Genomic DNA, 18396 nt, shown 5'->3' with positions numbered 1-18396 from the left:
AGCCCGGCACGGGGCTTCCTGATTTTTTGCAGGTTGGGTTGTGTGTACCACTTGTGTTTTGGCCCTCTTGCAGTTGGAGTACTAATATCCCACCGTATTGTAACCCTATCACACCTGCAATATTTTGCAGGCTACAAATAAGTTACATGGTGGGCAAGATCAAAGTCGATTGTCTCATCTATCCGAAATGGAGTATGGCTTGCCACTAATTAATGAATGGATCCCTTCGGCCCTGGGAGATATATTAGTCTCTCCATCCCTTATTGTCCTTGCATTCTCCTGTATCTTTATGTATAACTAAAGTGGGACCGTCGAGGTCAAGGGGAGCCGCCTTGGCACCAGGGTGTTATTCCAGTCACAATAACCTATTCCGATTCCAGATCAGTGTTAGGGTCGTCCCTTCCCTAGTGCCGTTTCGTCCAACCTGGATCCGTTTGTCTGCATGATGGGGTTGGACATTTGGCGTCCACGATTGGAGCTCAGTGAGGCGACTCCTGCCTGGGCTGCTACGTGATTCTTGGCCTAGGTAACCTCTGGGGGTACTAACGATACATGGGATACTGAGCCTGGGAAGTTTGGAGTTCGTGGAACAAAGTCAAAGAAACCCGAGTGGCAGTCAGAGCGTCGGCCGGCCGCACTGTATTAGCAGTCTCTCTGGGATCGCATCGGCCTACAATGGTAAGACTTTATCCCAATCTACGTAGAGGTGGATTTCATGCGCCACTTTCAGGGGGTAGATTGGAATTACCGCGACAGGGGTAAAGTCCGATTCTTTTGCCTGACCGCAAAACCTGGTCGATGCTGATCCAGAATTAGGGATGAAGTATTCTGTAGGAATATGCGATCCCCACTTTCCTAATATCGTCCCATCATTGACTGCTCTGCCCCTGCAACCTGTTCCGTTCAGGTAGACTTGGATTTGTCTGTGTTCGTAGCGTTCCTGCTCGGCATCGTCACCACTTTGATCGGCAACTGTTGACGAGCCTTCTTGGCCGTGGATGTCAGCAGCTATCGCGTAGGAAATCTGCGCAATATGCTCCAGGTTATACTTCTGCTCAAGCTCTACGCGAAGCTGCTCTAAGCCGTCCGTATATAGCTCCCTGTGTGCTGCCTCGTCCACCTGATTTGCTGTTTCAATAAGCCCTTCATCATTGTTGCTGCCGTTGTTATTGCTACCTTCGATAATCCCAGTCGTAATCTCCCTGCCAGAGCGGCCTTCCCGGACAAATAAAGACCCTTCTCCATCCTCTTCTTCGCTTTCTTCACTGCTCTCGCTGTCGCTTCCGCTTCCATTCTCGTCTGTGCGGAGACGTGCCTCTCTTGGGAGATATTCTAGAGCTTGATTGACCTCAATCTTAATGTTTGCTCCATGGTCGTATGCGTGAAACGCAGGCTGTTGGTCGCACCAGAACTCGTCATACGCATGCAGCCGAAAAAAGTTGGCCACTTGTCCATAAAGAGTGTCTGGAACTCTGACCACTTCTCAAATGAGATGTTCTGTGACCGCCGGTCGCCTAATACCCACGATGGCTCGACGCCTTCCCCTATTAGCGTGCCGTCCAAGAAGAGGTCCTTGATGTACCCGGCTAGAGCCTCGGCGCGATGTCTTCTCATCGCGCTCCGCTCGCTAGACCCTAGGACGTGGCTTCGACTTCTTGCTCCTGCTCGTGGCGTGGGAATTCCAACTGCTTCAGGTCGCAAAGGATGCATCACAATAAACCAGATTTCGCGTGAAGCTCCAGTGGCCAAGCGGAATGTTCGGTTTGTAAGCTCAAACGGGAGACTGCTAACAGCATGCTTGGAGCTATATGGCGCTTGCCAGTGCTGGAAGGTGAAATCCACATTGTCAAAGAATGAGCTCTTGTATATAATCGGCCGTAACGGTTGGCCAACGATGCTAATCATGTCTAGATGAAAGATTGGGTAGTATTCGTCGGCCTGACTAGCGGGTTTTGAACCAGAAGACCGTCGTCCGTAGTCGATCGTGTACCTATGTTGAAGCATGTCTAGGGCCTGTGCTGCGTTAAAATCGTCTGCCATTGTCCTCGACAGAAACTCTTCCGCTGCCAGCTACCTTATTAGTCCCCTTACTAGCCGTCTATACATAAACATGGACATTTACACCTACGTTTAAGCTTACTGTTGCCGGTTCCGTGCAGTATTCTTAGCTCTCCAGCATGAACCTTAGCCTTCTCCTCTTCGGCAGCCTGTTCTACATCTAGATAGAACTCATCATAAGACTCCGCCGTCTCCAAGCCATCGAGTCCATCGTCATCACTGTCGTCGCCATGACGAATGGGGTTTTCAATATCAACCGTCAAACACTCCGCAGCTTCGTTATTAGCCATGCCGTCTATTGCGCCGGAAAATAAAATTGTCTTTGGTGATACGCGACGCTCCGTGTGTACTATCCATAAATAGGGGGAAGCTAGAGACTTTTTATGTAGCCTTTTATTGCTGCAATCAGCATAAGGCACCAGACGCGGTGAAGAACCGGTGTGTTCATCTTCCCCCATGTTCGTACCCTGGGGTTCGAGACGCCAGCTTTGTGATGGTCGAAATTAACGTGGCTGACAACCCTACTATTTTAAAATTTACTACTTAATTTGTGTCTCTACTGTCGTTTACTATGTATAATCCTGACCTCGGATTCAGATTCTGTTGCTTCCAACGCCGTCTTTGGCGGCGGAGCCAGTAGCCTGCGAATGGCTTCAAACGGTGGCTGAAACAGACCTCACGTGAGGAGGCCTCAACACCAACACAGGCGTACGTTATCCACAGCTAGATGAATTCAACAAGCATCGATAAAACCAGTTACGAGTACCCCAAGTCCCGTGATAATTATCACCTGAATAGAAGCCTTGCGCTTCCAACAGATTCAATGAATCGCTAATTAATCACCCGATTAATTACATCACTGGTTGGCACCACTGTCACTAACAGGGCAGCTACGATATTGCCTCGTGAACGAATCGTTTTAACGACAGCCAGCTTCCCTGCGCCATCCCCAACTGACTCTATTAATCTCAGTAAATCGACCATTTCCATTTCCCCTTTATTAGTCAGCCGCAGCTGAGCAAGATCGAGCGATCTAACCAAGCTCTCGATATTGGAGTTGGGAATGCTGCCCGGCTCCGGAAGCATATGACCAGTGCAAATGAGCATGCTGGCTCCACGTACTTGTAACACAGCGAAGTGCGCCATCAGCTCACTCAATACCACGTTTGGTGAGGATACAGGTAGATGAAGGATATACACAACGGCGTCTAGAACGGTTTGTGGAGCACCGATGGCGCGTTTCGTCATGGTGATCCGGGAACTGGCATCTCCATGTCTATGGCATGAGTTGCAAGTGTCTTGATCATTAGTTTGCACGATGCACCGGAGGGCTGGGAACTGCTCGGCAAGTCGATGTGCCAGCGAGATCGATCGTGACGGGGCATTGACCTGCAATGATTAGCATGCAAAGCACAAAAAGGTATCAGTTCGTTCCTCCCACTGGGAAGAACGTATAAACCGCTTGGTAAATACCTCGACAATGCAAGCGCCTGGAAGGTTAATTATCTTCTGCCAATTTAGCTGCTGGAAAATACTGGTCGCCCCGAGATCTTCCTGCAGACGTCCAACGTGATGAAGATACGCCGACCAACGGCGATTTACCTTTGCTCCATGTTTCAGTGTAGGCAAGGCGAAAGTGTGCGCTATGTGGGCTTGATGCGAGTCGTCACGGCCCTCCGTGGATTGAATCATCCGTAAACCGGCTTGAACTACAGATTCTGATAGAAACATGGCGGCGTCATGAAAAGAAGGACGTGAGACAAACGAAGCTGACAAAGGCGTATGTGCCACATGATCAGGCTCCGGTTCGTGCAGAAAGCCAACGGTGGCCATCAGACGAATCATCCGGCTCAGTTGTGCCTCTGGGGCGCGCGACAACTCAGCTATGTCCTTGATTGGAGCGCTGGAAGTCAATGGTATGCAAGCTAAGATTTGGAGCTCGCCTAGCCAACCGAGTCCGGTAAGGACTTCACTCTGCAATGAGACAGTTAGCTTAAACAGCACAATGTACGCCCCGTGAACGACAAGTCCCAATGTTGACCTGGCATGCAAGATGCTGGAGGAACTCGGATGTTCCACAAACTAGCGATCTGATTTTGTAGATTGTAGACAGTATGTTTTGCTTCGCCTGCCGGCCATCGTCACTGTCGAGTGGTGACCATTCTTTGGCATTTTGGTTGGTGCTGCTAACATGCGAGAGTGTAGAAAGGCTCTCGACAACACCGGTAAGCTCGCGGCAGTGCAATTGTAACTGCGCCTGAAGTTCCATTGAAGGCTACGCGTAGTCTGACTTGCAGAAGGCCATGAGTGCGACTACCGCTGTGAAAAGGAAGTAGCTTTGGGATAAGGTAAGTTTTCGTTCTCCCCCGTTATATAGTCCCTGGCCCCGTGAGATTTTGCACAGAGCGCAATTCACCTCGACCCTTACGGCTCAATCCAAAACGTAGGTGCGTACACGGTACGATTTGCCGGCGTTGCATCGCTGGCTGATTAAAGTTACCTTAAGTGGCGCAGGGAGTTGTGACGGGTCGCACTTGCTCAACCAGCGAGAACGAAATACACCAACAACCAGGGTAACGGGGGAACGGAGAGTAAGCAGACATGCAAGCACGGCTTGCGCGGAGTCGGCTGAGGATTTGGCCATTGTAGGAACGCAGGTATCAAATTGGTGACAGCACTGTGACTAACAGATTGTTCGCGGACCACAACATCGATGTTGGTTCTCCATAAGACGGCGCAAAAAGAGAAACGAAGTAACCCCTCAATCACCCGACGCAACCTCACCAAGCCTGCGGAGGTAACGCCTATCTTTCAGACAATTAAAAGCCACTGGGGTAGCAATGCTTTTCCCAGAATAATCATCTGGAATGCTGGTCGTCGCACACCGACTCCCGACAAGAGCAACCTTTTTAGCGTCTCGACGGAGGACCTGGAAAGGGACTTCGCCATTGCTAATGCGATACCTTGGGCAGCTGCCAACGAGACTATCAAACATTGAACTGACGACGTCTGAGGAGTCTTTATTTACAGCGGAAAAATTATGGGGAAAGTTGTGTTTCCGCACCCAGACTATACTACCCTCGGGGTAGGTAAGCGGACCGCAGCATACTGGGTCGATGCGGCCGATGCAACTTACGAGTCAAAGGGCTGGAGGTACGTTTATAATCAATAGCCACTTTCCGAGAAGGCTACCGTGGCTGACTGTTTTGATCGACTCACAATAGATTTCACCTTACTGATGAACGGACACCGGAGGGTCGCCATGTAGGTAGTGTGACAGGAGCAATTTCGCACGCACGCATGTTTGTGGAGCTTGCGGAGGGTAGCGAAAACTTACCGCGGTATCTTACTTTGCTTCAAGGTAAATACAGGTAAATACAAAGAGTTTTAGGTGGTAGAAATTTAGGGGAATGTTGCCGGGCACAGCGAGTCTCTCTGCTAGATGCACCGCATACGTGATGAATAGCACTCGAAATCGAGGAGACGTTATCACAGCATTTAAGTGCATGCAGCCTCTGGACTCTTCGTTCAAGCATTCAGAACGTGCAAGTATTTGCTAACTCTTTAATATAAAATTAGGTAGAAAGGCTTAAAATACGTTATTTAATATGATTATGTAGTTTGGTTATGTTGAGTACTGTCTCGATGGTCCCTTTCCCAGTAAAGAAAACATCATAAATAGTGAGAACAAAGTTTTGCAAAAAAAAAATAGAATTTGCTATGCGTAAAACGAACCGCAATGTTAGCAGAATCCTTGGGTACTTGAAGATCAATGGAGGCATGGATGAGTATTTAAACAGCAGTCATTACCAAGCTAGAGTATAATAATACCAGACATCTAATTAGTGGCCAATCTAAGAAATAAATTACTACTGGGGTCTACGTACAACAACGACACACACGCTGTGAGTTACATTTGCTCAACAGCCTTACCTGACTTACGTCCTCAGAAGCAGCAGGTCCAACTATGACTTAGGGTCTTAAGTTACCATTACACAAGTCCTGAAGTGTATACCGGAATATAGCACTTTTTCACTAAGGAATGGGTTATACGATCACGATTGATCAATCGCTCGCTATTATTGCTTTCTACTCACGATGCCTTGAAGGGCAAACCCAACCGACACGATAGACATAATCGATTTATCTGCGATACATGGCAATGCTGGTTGCTTTGAGCAGCCGTTTCTTGGATGGGCGATCCCCCCCAATGCAGTGGTCTTCATTAACTCCACCGTAGCCTGGTAATGATGTCAGAAGATAGGGTCGTAAGGCCTCTTCGCAGGTCTGCCTCAATTTGGCCCAGGGTCGCCGCTGAGAAGGTTTCAGTCGGCCTGCAACTGTCAGTGAGCAGAGGTGGTGATGTGAGGCTCTCACAGCTCGAGTCCAAATCCTGCTCCAACGCGCCCCTTTCCCCGTGGGCGTTGAACCGCAGTGCCAACTGGTTCATTATACCTTGCACGTGGTGCAGCTCGCCCAGTATCAGCTGAGCACTGGTCCTCTTGGACACTTCGTCGTCGGACGAGCTAGAGTCTGTACCAAACCGTCTAATCGACCTAGTGGCCATCGGCGTGCTCCAGGCACCACCAAGGGGGCTCTCGGTACATTCGAAGCTTGGCCCATGGTGAACCTGTCGCACTGCCACGGCATACAGCTCGAGAACCTTGAACACAATTATTGACAACATAGTTGTCAAGTACCCCGTTTCCGCACACGAACACTGGAGCATATTGCTGACGGCTTCGATGGTTTCCTTGTTCCGTTCCAGCAACGTAAGAGTTGGCAAATTACTGCCTAGGGCTCCGTCGCTAGAAACAGAGACGGAATTGCCTGAAATGCTAGACGGGGACTCGGGCGAGAAGAGCTTGTGTAAGAGGCCCACGGCCAGTGCCATGCAGCGGCACCCGGTACTCAATTCTGAACGAGTGTCCCCGTTCTTGCTGCTTGATGACTGCATCGGATTGTGATGGAGTCGAGCGCACAACCCGGGGGCCATTGTGCACCCAAACAGTGGGTTGAAACTGTTAGAATCTAAATTAATATCGTCCGATATCAGCAGATCAGCGATATCACGGTGATCTTGTGGGATGGATAATCTCCCCACATTCAGCGACTCAGCCTCTATACCGAAACGCGGCGTAAGAAGGTCGGTGAAGTGGTTGTTTATTGCTGAGAGTTTCGGCAACTCCAAGAGTTCAAGAGGCGAAGTAATATCTGTAAAACCGTCCATTAAGGAGCCGAATTCGCCTGAAAATTGGCGGGAGATTCAGCAGAGTCGGGAACAGTGCTGGCAGTTGGCGATGGCGGACTCATTTCTGCGGCTGTTAAGGTCTCTGTTTGCGCAGATATACTGCCAGCTTGCATCACCGTGGGGTTAGGGCCCTCGGCGCTGCCTTCGCCGCAGGTTCCAAGGCTGTTGGAAGCATCGCGGGGCTGCTCCCGCCTACGGCCCGGACGTTTTGCGACAAAATACGCACAAGCGATACCCTTTTTTTTCGCATCGCGAGCACGCGGGTCTTTCTTTAGGGCATCTAACTTTGGAGACTGCACATGAGTGGCAGCTATCTCTAAATTTGGCCATTGTAGATCAAAGAAGCCGGGGGCCACTGTAGTCGTGTCCAGGGGTTGGAGCGATCTACCACGAGACACCGAAAGAGTAGTACTTGGGTTTGACTTTGAAATAAACGCTACGCACGAACGGACAACCCGCGGGAACGAAGCCAACGATTCCTTGGCAGAGCTTCGTTTCGCTCAGTTTTATCTGAGGGCCTGCATGAAGCTGCGGCTGAGATGTCATGAAGGAATCGCGCCTCCGATGTAAGCCGGCAAATTCCACCCGATTTACAACTTTCGCCTCTCAAAATGATTCGCCGTCTTCAGCGGTCATGCATACATAGTACTTGGGGGTGTTCTAGAAACGCTGAGAACCATTCGCATATGCGTGTCGTGTCGAGCTGCTTAGAGATCCTGTACCTGGAAACTACCACCAATCCCAGCACCTTACCTGATGCGTTATACCCCGTCTGGGCCATTGTTGCCCTCCGTTCGGAGCCAATGCGGACTAGACTGTCAGCAGACATAGTAAGCCAAGCTCCTGCCAGCAACTTTTCCGAGACTTTGCATGGGGACTCACAATAATCGACTAATGACCTGTTGACCCTCGCCACCTCTCCAAGGGGACATGCATTCACTCAGTGAACTATTCAAGGCAATTCGTGAATCCGGCACGCTGGTGTTGGACGTACGTATAGCGATTTTGTTTTCTATTTTGACTTCTTTCTACCGCGAACAAAGAAACGTTACTGCAGTTGGGACGTTACTGCGGCGAGCCGGGCAGCACCAGGGATTTTCTTACAAGGGCTCCAATCCGCCCGCTCCCGGCATCGCGTGTTAAGGTAACCATTGAGACGCACAAAGGCAACCTCGTTCGGCTACCCTAGTCGTACGAATCCGCCGTAGCATCTCACCAATTTTGAGACAAAGAAAAAATAACCAAAGCACCGAGCGATCACTACGGGGACACCTACCAAAAGCCACGCTTCCGAACATGGCTGCCCCTCATCACTCATCAAGAGATCAAGACATGCAGCCGCCCTCACTAGTGAGTCGCCCGTAAGACAGCCGACCTCGCCCATCCAACCGCAAATTCTGCGTCGGCACTGGTGATAAATGGGGCAGGCTGCAACGGACACGGCGAATTCGTGGTTTGCTGGGTCGCTCTACGTGGCTTGACAAAGCCTAAGCTACTCTGCTGGCGCAGCATGTGCAAGCAAACCACAGCAAAATCAAAGCACCGCAACCTTCCGTGCTGACTGACAGGTCGTAGGACGCAATGCAGATAGTCATGTGGTCAGACGGGCTTTCCTCAGACCGTGATATTGACAGGGGATATTTCTCGGCCCTGCCGCACCGCATCTCTTGGCCCTCTCGGCAATTGATCCGAAACGGGCCCCAACTTTGTAATCGGTAGATCAAAAGCTCCCAAACTTACTCGCCTCGCGAATCAGTTATCCCCCCGGTTTAACCATTTTTGGATACAAAGGCTCTACACATACGCAAAGTATGACTCCACGAGACTTCCTGACGAACAAGCAAGAACATGAACAGGAGTGCTGGCGTCTGTAGGTATCTGCTCTGGGTAGTTGGCTGGCCAAGTTTGATCCTCAGGCTACGGGGTCGCCATGATGCATATATGACGCCATAGACGCTTTGCGAGAGAAGGGAAATAGGGTAATGATTATATGGACTCCGGCATGCGTTGAGAAGGATCTCTTAAAAGCGGCCAAGCGTGAGACTTGAGAGGATAGGCAACCCGAACTGGTGCCAGGCCGCAGATGCAATTTCCTAGGATGCGTACAGCCACAATGATTCGGAAAGGGTTGGTAAGCATTCTAAAAGAGTTGATGCAGCACTACCAGGGAAGCACACTCGACAACAATATTAGGACCAATCGTGGAAAGAATATAGCGTACTGGCCCAGCTTAGAACGGACATGTCAGTACTAAACAATTCCCTCTACCGAATCATGCGAGCGGCGTCATACCAATGCGCCTGTGGACAAGAGCGAGAGATTAGTAGCACACTTCCTGTTCAGCAGCCAACCAGCTCCCTCTAACCTAACCTCCGCACCCTAACTTTCACTTCGCGGCATTTAGTGCTGGCGTCGCTTCAGCTGCCGTAGATAGGATTCTGAACACTTGGGGGAGTGGCCCCAAGCCAGCCTGCAAACAACAAACCAAACTCACGAGAAACCGTAGTGAGTCACAGACAAGACGACGAAGAGCCCAAATTGGACGCGGTCGGCGTAAGGGTTATCATGAGATAAAGGGTTAAGATCGCAGGCGTACATGTAACATAGCCTTATAGGTGCCGTCTTGGATTCGCTACCCCGGGCGTAATAAACTCTGTCAGTCAGGCAGTAAGAGAAGTTCAAAATCCACTCCAGTCAAGCCAACTTGCCAACCACTAAAAACACCGCACAAGGCAGCGTCAGCACCGTCCGCCCCCGGAGAATCTGTAATGCAACTCGGCGCAACCAAAATCCACGAAACAGCACTACAAGACGGTCCTGCTGCGGTGGGTGGTCACAAGGATAGAACGTCGTTCTCTGTGTAGGATTATTCAGTCATGGCACAATGTCCTTCCGACATCCTCCAGTACCTTGGTAGCTAGCTCGAGTAAGTGTTTTTTTTTTTTTTTTTGTTTGGCCACTTCCCTCTTGGATCGAACCCCAGCTGTGGCATGTGACTAGGTATATAACTGCCATTCCTCCTATTCAGTTGGCCCTCATAAAAGTGTGCTCTTCTTCCAGCTACATGAGCCAGTCATCGGTTGTGGACTCTTCATGGTCACTTCATGAAGACCTCCGTCAAACATCATGGGGATTGACTTCCAGACGAACGGACTCGCAGCGTTGAGCGGCACGTTTTTGTTCCTAACCTTTGGAAGCGTCGTGCTGCGCTTCGTAGCACGCTACAAGCAGAAGGGTCGCGTCTGGATGGACGACTATACGATAGCAGTGGCATGGGTAAGCTCTGGGCCTCCCACTATTTTGATATAAAATGGTATCTAAGCTAGATATGGATTTAGGTTGGATTTGTCGGCCTCGTGGCTCTTTCCTTCTTCGGTCAGTATAGGCAGGGCTTGCGTCGTTAAAATTAGAATGTAGAAACTAACCGGAATATACAGGGTTAGGAGAAGGGTTTTTGGGTAACACAACGCCGAAAGACAAGGCTTTGGTCCAGGCGACAGCTTTTACGCAGGGACGCACTCTCATTTCCTTTGATGTGCTGACCGCATTGACGCTTGGTATGACAAAGCTCAGCGCAGTATGTTTTTATCGGCGTATCTTTTGCTTTGGATCCCATCGCGATGCGTTGAACTGTATCACGATGATCTTCATCTTCCTCGTCCTCGTGTGGACGGTAACCTTTATTGTCGTGCCCTTGAGCCTTTGTGGGCCTCTGAAGTGCATCGACCGGGATATACGCCATGCTACACAATTTGACCGCTATGCCTCCTATTTTAAGGGCTTTTCCGTGTCCGATTCCATTCTTGATGTTGCAGTTCTTGTCTTGCCACTCCCCAAGGTAAGATTCCGTACTTGTAACTGCTATCTAGCGAATTATTATTAATACGGCTAACTGGCATAAGATCTGGTCCCTCAACATAACCACTGCCCGGAAAATTGCAGTCTCTTGTGTCTTCCTAATTGCGTTAGTGTACGAAAGTGCCCTCCATTTGCAGCTAATAGCAGTACGTTTGTGCTAATACTACTATTCATGTAGCGGCTTGGGTGCAAGTACAGCTCGATTGGTTATCATGATGCGTCTTGTTCACAAAGGCAGAGCTGGGAATGCTAAAGATCGTCCCCGTAATTAATCAACCCTGATCTTCTCCTACTAGTATATGGATTGCAGACTCACGCAGTAACGCCTTTACAGAAGCCAGTACCCAGATAGTATATTACGCCGTCCTTGAAGCCGCCTTCAGTATTGTCGCGATAAACGGTCCATCATTATGGTATATTGTTGCTAGCAATCCCCTTGGCCGTATCCTGCAGAGCATTCGCAGTATCGTGTCCTTTGCCCCCAGTCACCGCCCCAATTCCTCCAAGCGCTCGGTGGAACGCGTCACGCGCGATGCCGCTATGGGTCACAAACTTGATGTTACAGACTCATCGCCGTCGAGTCCGGCTAAAGGTAGTGTTGAGACATACGTCATGGCGGATTTGAATGTGGTACCTGCTGCAAAGGGCAGCCGAGGTGGTATTCTTGTGGACCGTGAGTTCAGGCAGCAAATTGAGGAGCAGCATAACCACGTGTAGTGAAGAAAACGGCCTTTTTTACCAATACATCTGTCACGGGCTACGCCCGATATCTGAGACCTGGCTCTGCCAGATCTGTAATTAGGTTATTTCGCTTAGTCCCAACGACTATTTGACCACGAGCTCGAGGCTCGCCTCGAGCTCTGATCTTTCCTTTCTCCTTAGTTTTAGATAGACGGTATGAAGGCACCCCTATGTTGAACAAACTTGGGCTGAGCCCGTCACAATATCGGAGAGGATGCCAACTATTCCAATGAAATAAGTGCACGGTGGGAAGCAAAGGACTAGGATTGCTTGTATTTATTCTTCAAGTCGGTCAAGTTGGGTTATATAAGATGTTATACCCAATATATTACTCACTGGCTGGCATTTACAATACGCTGAACCCGTCTTCGAGCCAAACTTCAACAATCCATAGACAGCGTGCCATAATTCAGACTCGCTGTCTGCGTTAAATTTCCTCCTTAGATGGCTCTAACAAGAATTCAATCGTTGCAGGAAAGCGCTGAGAAGATGGCGTTTTATGCACGCATCATGACACTTCCGGACACATTGCACCCATGAGAGAGACCGGGCGCCACATAGTCTGAGACAAGAGATACTGTACAACGAGTACCCAAGTTCTGATCGAATTCCTGAATCCAAGGGAATACTTTTAATCCTTGCGATGCGCACCCAAGATGCCAACCTAAATTAACCTTTTTACTAAGCTTTGCCTTGTTGTCATCCTTAGATGGGGGCGGCCAATACAGAGGCGCCTCCTCTTCACTATTTGCGCGCCCTGTACCCAGGGCGCCTCTGTATTGGCCGCCTATTATGCTTACAGCGAGTCTCCGGCGAGAGGAAGTAGCCCATTCAATCCGACCGCATAAAGACCAGCAGTATGACCAGAGTTCGTACTTATCCCCGGAGTATGCGTGAAGGTACTTTTGCTAGAATTTGCTTACGCATTCCATAACTAAGCGCTACTTATTCTCCGACACTATGCGTATCTGGGAATTCCGGTGAGAATGTTATGCAAGGAGAAAGGCTGCCACCTTCAAGCAGGGACCAACAACTCTCCGAGGAGAGACACTCTGACAACACACCAACAGCGGGGGTGGGTGGTACGGGAAAGAACCCTGCGGAAGATATCCAACCGAACCAGTAACGCGGTAACTTCATCAAAGCAAACGTCTTACAACCTGAGATGCATGCGGCGAAGCCAAGGGACTTTCGTGGGTCCGGCCCCCGGCTAGCTCCCATGTCTGAGATTGCAAACAGGGATGTGGCAGGCGCTGGTCACTTGTCACCACAGTAGAAGAAATATCTCGGCCTAGTGGCGCTGTGTGACATCGTACGGAGCATATCATTACCCGATTTTCGAGCCGTTCTCTTATGACCTGTCATTCCCAGAAATAAACTTTGCTGGGAATCATAATCGCGCCACTCCGCTGTTTATGGCCCACGGCCAGGGTAATAAGCTGACCCAAGCCACCGAAGGTCGAGATAGCCAGAATCCAACTAGGACGGGTGGTGCCTGCATGCGCCAACTTTGACCATTGCTCTATTCTTTCATCGCCAGCGCGGCTGCGAAATTCCACACCATTACGGACTACCAGGGCTCCAGGAGCATTGAATGCCGTGCTGATGAATCGCCCGAAGCACTCGGTGGGATTGAAGCGGCAACGCCGGATTAGGGACATACTTGCCTAATAGACATGATAAATCTAGATACGCCTTGCTAAGCGTCAAGCCATTCCGTTTTCGGTAAAAACGTCCATTTTGGGCCTTAGTTGACCACTTTCCGAGGCCGACTAAGAATATCTCTATACTATTCTATTCTACTTACAAAATGAAACATGGTTGTCTATGGGTGCGAATTCAGGTTGCACCCAAGTGGTGGATTCAAACTGATCCTTGCTTCCTCTGTGTTCAACGGTTTGGATTTGCGATTGTTCATGTATACACCATGGTCTCGAAGGTGTTGATCAAACTCCTTTCCATACCTCGATGAACCGCTTCTAGAAGTCACACTAGTCGCTGTCGTTGAGTGCGTCTGTCGACTTCTTGAACTCGACCGGGTATTTTCCATAGTTGAAGTGTTTCGTGTCTTGCTTGAAAACTAATGCACGTTAGCTAGTAGTTGAATCGAGCCGGTCATGCTGTCATACGTCTCTCAGGTGCTGCGTATCGGGGCCACCGCGCCTTGAATATCGAGAGAGGTCCTTGGGCAGTAAATCCACGGAGCTGGTTCGTTTTTCTGTATTTGATCGTGCGTCGTTCCTCTGATCCAACTCCAGCAGGACGTCCAGAGTTAGGGGTATCTCGGATAGTTCGTCGTAGAAAGCCGGGGGGAATTTGGGAGCGAGAACTTGAGCACTTGTCGATTTACGCTTCTTTGCGGGGTGATCTTTTTGCGAGAAATCGTCTCCGATCCGTCGTTTGCGAATTTGCTCACTCGCCATAGGTGATGGCGATGTGAAAGAGTGACCGTCAGGAGGCATGGCCATGGCCAAGGTCGTGCTCGGCGGTCGCCTGAAGACGCGCCAGGGGAGTCATCCGCAAGCAGCACGATTCGGTGAGAGCGCATCGCGTTCCAATGCGGGGGAAGCGGGTTTGCAGAAGGAAAAGATATCATGCGTGCAGGAGCGTGAATGCAAGCTGCTTCGTTGAAGCGCAGAGTTCACGGAATGGACCCATTGTGAGCAACTTGCAAAATGGTTGGTCGAGATTCACCTCAGCTCCGACAGTATCGCGCTAATCTATATTTGGTAACCCCCTCCTCCATTCCCCGGTGGCTTTGTTTCTCATCAATTCTTCTCTCTTGTTACTTGTCTTGCCATGACACCATCATGTCGTGATGAAGGTACGAAATTTGTTAGTTAAAACCTATGCGACAGTCATCTCACATGAGTTTTATTGCAGGAAATTCTTGTCAACAAAAGATACCGTGTCGATCGCAGGATTGGAGCAGGGGGCTTTGGTCTCGTCTACGCTGGTACGTTTCTCTTTCACTTCATATCTGCTCGGAGCTTATGTGGGTAAATAGGGATCGATACCGAGACAGAGGAAGAGGTCGCAATCAAGCTAACTCTTATACGGGACGGCTCTGAGGCTCTTCAATATGAAGCAGAGACATATGACGCATTATCCGGCGGCGTCGGTATACCAAGAGTCTGGTGGTTTGGCCCAGAAGGTGACTTTTATGTTTTGGTGCACGAACTTCTAGGACCATCTCTGGAAGACCTCTTCAACTACTGCGATCGGAAATTTTCTCTCAAGACGGTCCTTCTTGTTGCCGAGCAAGCTATTCATCGGATTAAGCACATTCACAACAAAGGGTATCTACACTGTGACATTAAACCGGACAATTTCCTCCTGGGAGTTGGAAATAATGGCAACATACTTTATACAATTGATTTCGGCCTTGCAAGAAATATGGATGCAGCTAAGGGGCATGGAATACGGGACGACCGACCTTTTGGAGGCACTGCTCGGTATGCCAGCCTCAATAATCACAAGGGACTTGGTAGGTTGCATCCAGCAATTACAACGCTCATATATTAATGGAAAGCAGAACAATCTAGGGGCGACGATCTAGAATCTTTGGGCTATGTCCTTCTGTACTTCGCCCGTGGCTCGCTGCCGTGGCAGGGCTTAAAGCCATCGACTGACGAGGAGCGAACGGAGTTGATCAAACAAAAGAAAATGAGTACAACAATAGACGATCTTTGCAAAGGGCTGCCGGACGAATTTGCCACGTACCTAAGGTACACTCGGTCACTTCAGCCTATCAAAAAGCCGGATTACGCGTACCTTCTCGGACTATTCCACAACCTATTCGTAGCGCAAGGCTTCCAATACAACAACGTGTTCGATTGGACGGAAAAACTATATCACGAGCTGCAGAGTACTTCGTCTACTGATGAGACTTAACCCACACAAGTGGTTCTGTAAACCAACTACCTTCTAAGCGTAAGCCACGGTCTCCAAGAAGGTGGCCTGAATGCCTACATCTTGTACACTGCAAGTAGTACACAAAGTGGTCCATCCAGCCCAAGTTTGTGTCTGAGTACCAAGCCGGGCTGAGCTGGGATTGCCGGCATCGACGACAACCTTGGCTTTGTGGTTTCTATGAAAGAGCAGCATGGCCACGCGGACAAGGCAGCGCAATTTCGCCTACATCCGTAAAACCGCTCCTCACCTGCTTGGATACGATAATCTGGTCAGGTTGCCACGACAAAACATCATCAACGTTAGCAGAGTCAAAGGCAACCAGCTCTGTTCAATAAGACTGGGTCAAGTTGGAACGTATGTTGCCAAAATATTCGAGTATATTGCCCGGCTATGTACTGCGACGCTTTGGAATTGATAGCTTATCCTTTCCTCGACTAAGATCCCCATCCTCCCAATTCTTGGCGTCGGGGCTCGTTGGAGCATTATAATCAGCTCTCAGGGTTTTGTTGCAAACGGTGCATGGGCAGTCATGACAGATACTCATAGCAACGGATATCCTAAAGCCATGAGGTACTTCTTTCTAACAAGCACAGTATGGAAGACCACTATTGTAGGTGCAGCATCTTTCGTGTCCACAACTGGCAGCAAACTGCCAGTCTCCGCTCGTGTTGCATACAGAAATAGAAGAGCCGTTATTGGCGCAGATGTAGCCCACGGGACTACATGATGCGTCCGATCCAGGTGCAAAGATCGCGAGGACAAAGATCGTGGCAGAGACCAGGGAAAATGCCATCGTTGACTGCTGCAATAGATTTACCGCCGTTGATGTAGGAGGAAGGAGTTGGCAGGATATTGTAAAGAAGTATTAAATCTCAAAGTACTTATTGCAATGAAAACTGACTACTTGGACCTCTGGACCAGCCTCGAGGTTGTGAAAAGATCCATAGCCTTCTTAATGGCAATGCTTTGAGGCTTCTTTGCACTTATCCCCCAGTTTTGATCATCGCTTTGTGAGCAATTGCCACAGGAAGCCAGATTTGGCTGATATCAAGATAATAGTCATATTCCCTTCTTGTCTCCATATCTCACATACCTACCACAAAAGCAGGTGTGACACAGCCATAAGACAAAAGTTGAGTAACAATTCGTAGCTGTGCTAGCATCCGAAAATGACGGTTTGTACCAAGCGGTGTTATTGTGTTCCAATGTGGACAAAGGGTGCCAGTGGTGGCCGCTGCTAGCCACTTGGGTTTGGTCCACAGGCCCGGCGAATGCCACGCGGGGCAAGAAAAAGTCCCATTTTTAGCTACAGAGCCATATTCGGACGCTTTCGGTGCATGCATCGAGTGGAACGAGCAGTTTGATGGCGCCACCGATGGGACCCTAGTTAGTGAGTAGCCACCAGCGTCAACCAGGACCGAAATGGCATGGCCCCCAACATGGGCTAATGTTTCTTCATGAGCAACGTGCAGAATACCTACCTACAGCATGTCCCAGGACTAGAATTGAATGCCATTGTGTGGTTGATCTAACAGGAATCAATAGTCTGGCCTCGATTGGTCGCATCAACTAAACAGACGCAACTTTGGAAGAGTGCATGATAACCTATTGATAACACCATCTTTGCTCGTGTTTCTTGCTTAGCAGCCACACGGCATGGATATCATTTCGCACATCACGTTGTTGAGATGCTAGGTAATTTGAGGCATCTATTAAGCTAAACAAATAGACGCCAGAAGATTTCCAACAGATCAAGCCAATACGAAACCATGCTTGCGAGATATTACGATCCACTGGTTAGTACCCTTATACCGAAGAACTCAAGCGATGCAACTCTCCCTCTGCAGTTCGAGTACGTCACCTTCTTTCCAATTACAGAAATCAGAACTTGCAGGCTTGTGCTTGGTGGTATCCCAGAACTCCATCTGATCGGTAACGGCATTCGCGTCTGACACTGCCGTCAAGCGTCCAGTTCTGACAGTAGATTGACTCTCAATTACAGCATCTGCCGCACCTCCGGAAGAAATTTGCGTTTCCATTTTGGCCCTAGACTCGTCACTGTTCTGAGTGCATCGACTGCATTGATTACTTGCGAGTCTGAAGCATGTGAGAAAACGCTCACAGGATAGACTTGTATTCCAGGAATACCAGTGCTTGTTGCAAGTTCTCTGGCCTTATCAGGATCATCGGGGAAATAATCAGTCCGAGGGATTATAGATACATCATCATTTCCGGCAATATCACATGCCACTGTAGCCGATTGCTCCGCGGATGGAATACTTTGTCCATCAAGGGAAGAAGTTGAAGTGTTTCTATTCCCTGGTCAGTATGTCGAGGCGTGGGGTTCAAGGAAGGCACGGTTGTCTTACTCTCCAAAGGGACTCTCTTTATGATCTAGCTTTATGTTCCCTTTCATCCACAAACCTTCAGTAATAACCCTATCCGAGGAGACAGGAGTGGCAGAGGGAGAGGTAGGCTTCTGATTAGAGCTGGATTGAGGCATCTTGATCCTTGATGAAAAGGAAATTAGATCCAACAGCTTTAGTGTACTATTTGCGGTACTGTTTTCTCGT

At 49.3% G+C, this 18396-nt stretch overlaps 6 protein-coding genes across 6 annotated transcripts; 2 read left to right on the top strand and 4 right to left on the bottom strand.

Moving 5' to 3' along the window:
* Positions 1-670: 670 nt before the first annotated feature.
* On the bottom strand, positions 671-2348 carry VFPPC_10522 (hypothetical protein; the record flags this gene model as incomplete). The annotated part of the gene is made up of 3 exons (XM_018288879.1): positions 671-1472; positions 1526-2063; positions 2141-2348. 3 exons carry the CDS (start codon positions 2346-2348, stop codon positions 671-673), a joined length of 1548 nt encoding a protein of 515 aa, XP_018137493.1.
* Positions 2349-2889: 541 nt separating this feature from the next.
* VFPPC_10521 (O-methyltransferase family protein) lies at positions 2890-4327 on the bottom strand (the record flags this gene model as incomplete). The annotated part of the gene is made up of 3 exons (XM_022428713.1): positions 2890-3447; positions 3532-4025; positions 4072-4327. The coding sequence occupies 3 exons, from the start codon at positions 4325-4327 to the stop codon at positions 2890-2892; spliced, it is 1308 nt and encodes a 435-aa protein (XP_022284022.1).
* Positions 4328-6283: 1956 nt separating this feature from the next.
* On the bottom strand, positions 6284-7288 carry VFPPC_10520 (aflatoxin regulatory protein domain-containing protein; the record flags this gene model as incomplete). The annotated part of the gene is made up of 1 exon (XM_022428712.1): positions 6284-7288. The coding sequence occupies one exon, from the start codon at positions 7286-7288 to the stop codon at positions 6284-6286; it is 1005 nt and encodes a 334-aa protein (XP_022284021.1).
* Positions 7289-10435: 3147 nt separating this feature from the next.
* Positions 10436-11965, top strand: VFPPC_14778 (hypothetical protein; the record flags this gene model as incomplete). Its single annotated transcript, XM_022428931.1, has 7 exons — positions 10436-10585; positions 10648-10684; positions 10747-11147; positions 11212-11279; positions 11346-11431; positions 11502-11840; positions 11958-11965. 7 exons carry the CDS (start codon positions 10436-10438, stop codon positions 11963-11965), a joined length of 1089 nt encoding a protein of 362 aa, XP_022284020.1.
* Positions 11966-13899: 1934 nt separating this feature from the next.
* On the bottom strand, positions 13900-14376 carry VFPPC_16881 (hypothetical protein; the record flags this gene model as incomplete). Its single annotated transcript, XM_018294634.1, has 2 exons — positions 13900-13980; positions 14038-14376. 2 exons carry the CDS (start codon positions 14374-14376, stop codon positions 13900-13902), a joined length of 420 nt encoding a protein of 139 aa, XP_018137488.1.
* A 350-nt stretch (positions 14377-14726) lies between these two features.
* Positions 14727-15802, top strand: VFPPC_16880 (casein kinase I isoform delta; the record flags this gene model as incomplete). Its single annotated transcript, XM_018294633.1, has 4 exons — positions 14727-14732; positions 14792-14864; positions 14916-15395; positions 15444-15802. 4 exons carry the CDS (start codon positions 14727-14729, stop codon positions 15800-15802), a joined length of 918 nt encoding a protein of 305 aa, XP_018137487.1.
* Positions 15803-18396: the final 2594 nt, after the last annotated feature.

Source organism: Pochonia chlamydosporia (genome assembly GCF_001653235.2).
Source record: "Pochonia chlamydosporia 170 chromosome Unknown PCv3seq00011, whole genome shotgun sequence".
Taxonomy (NCBI): domain Eukaryota; kingdom Fungi; phylum Ascomycota; class Sordariomycetes; order Hypocreales; family Clavicipitaceae; genus Pochonia; species Pochonia chlamydosporia.
This window is presented reverse-complemented; position numbering and strand designations above follow the sequence as displayed.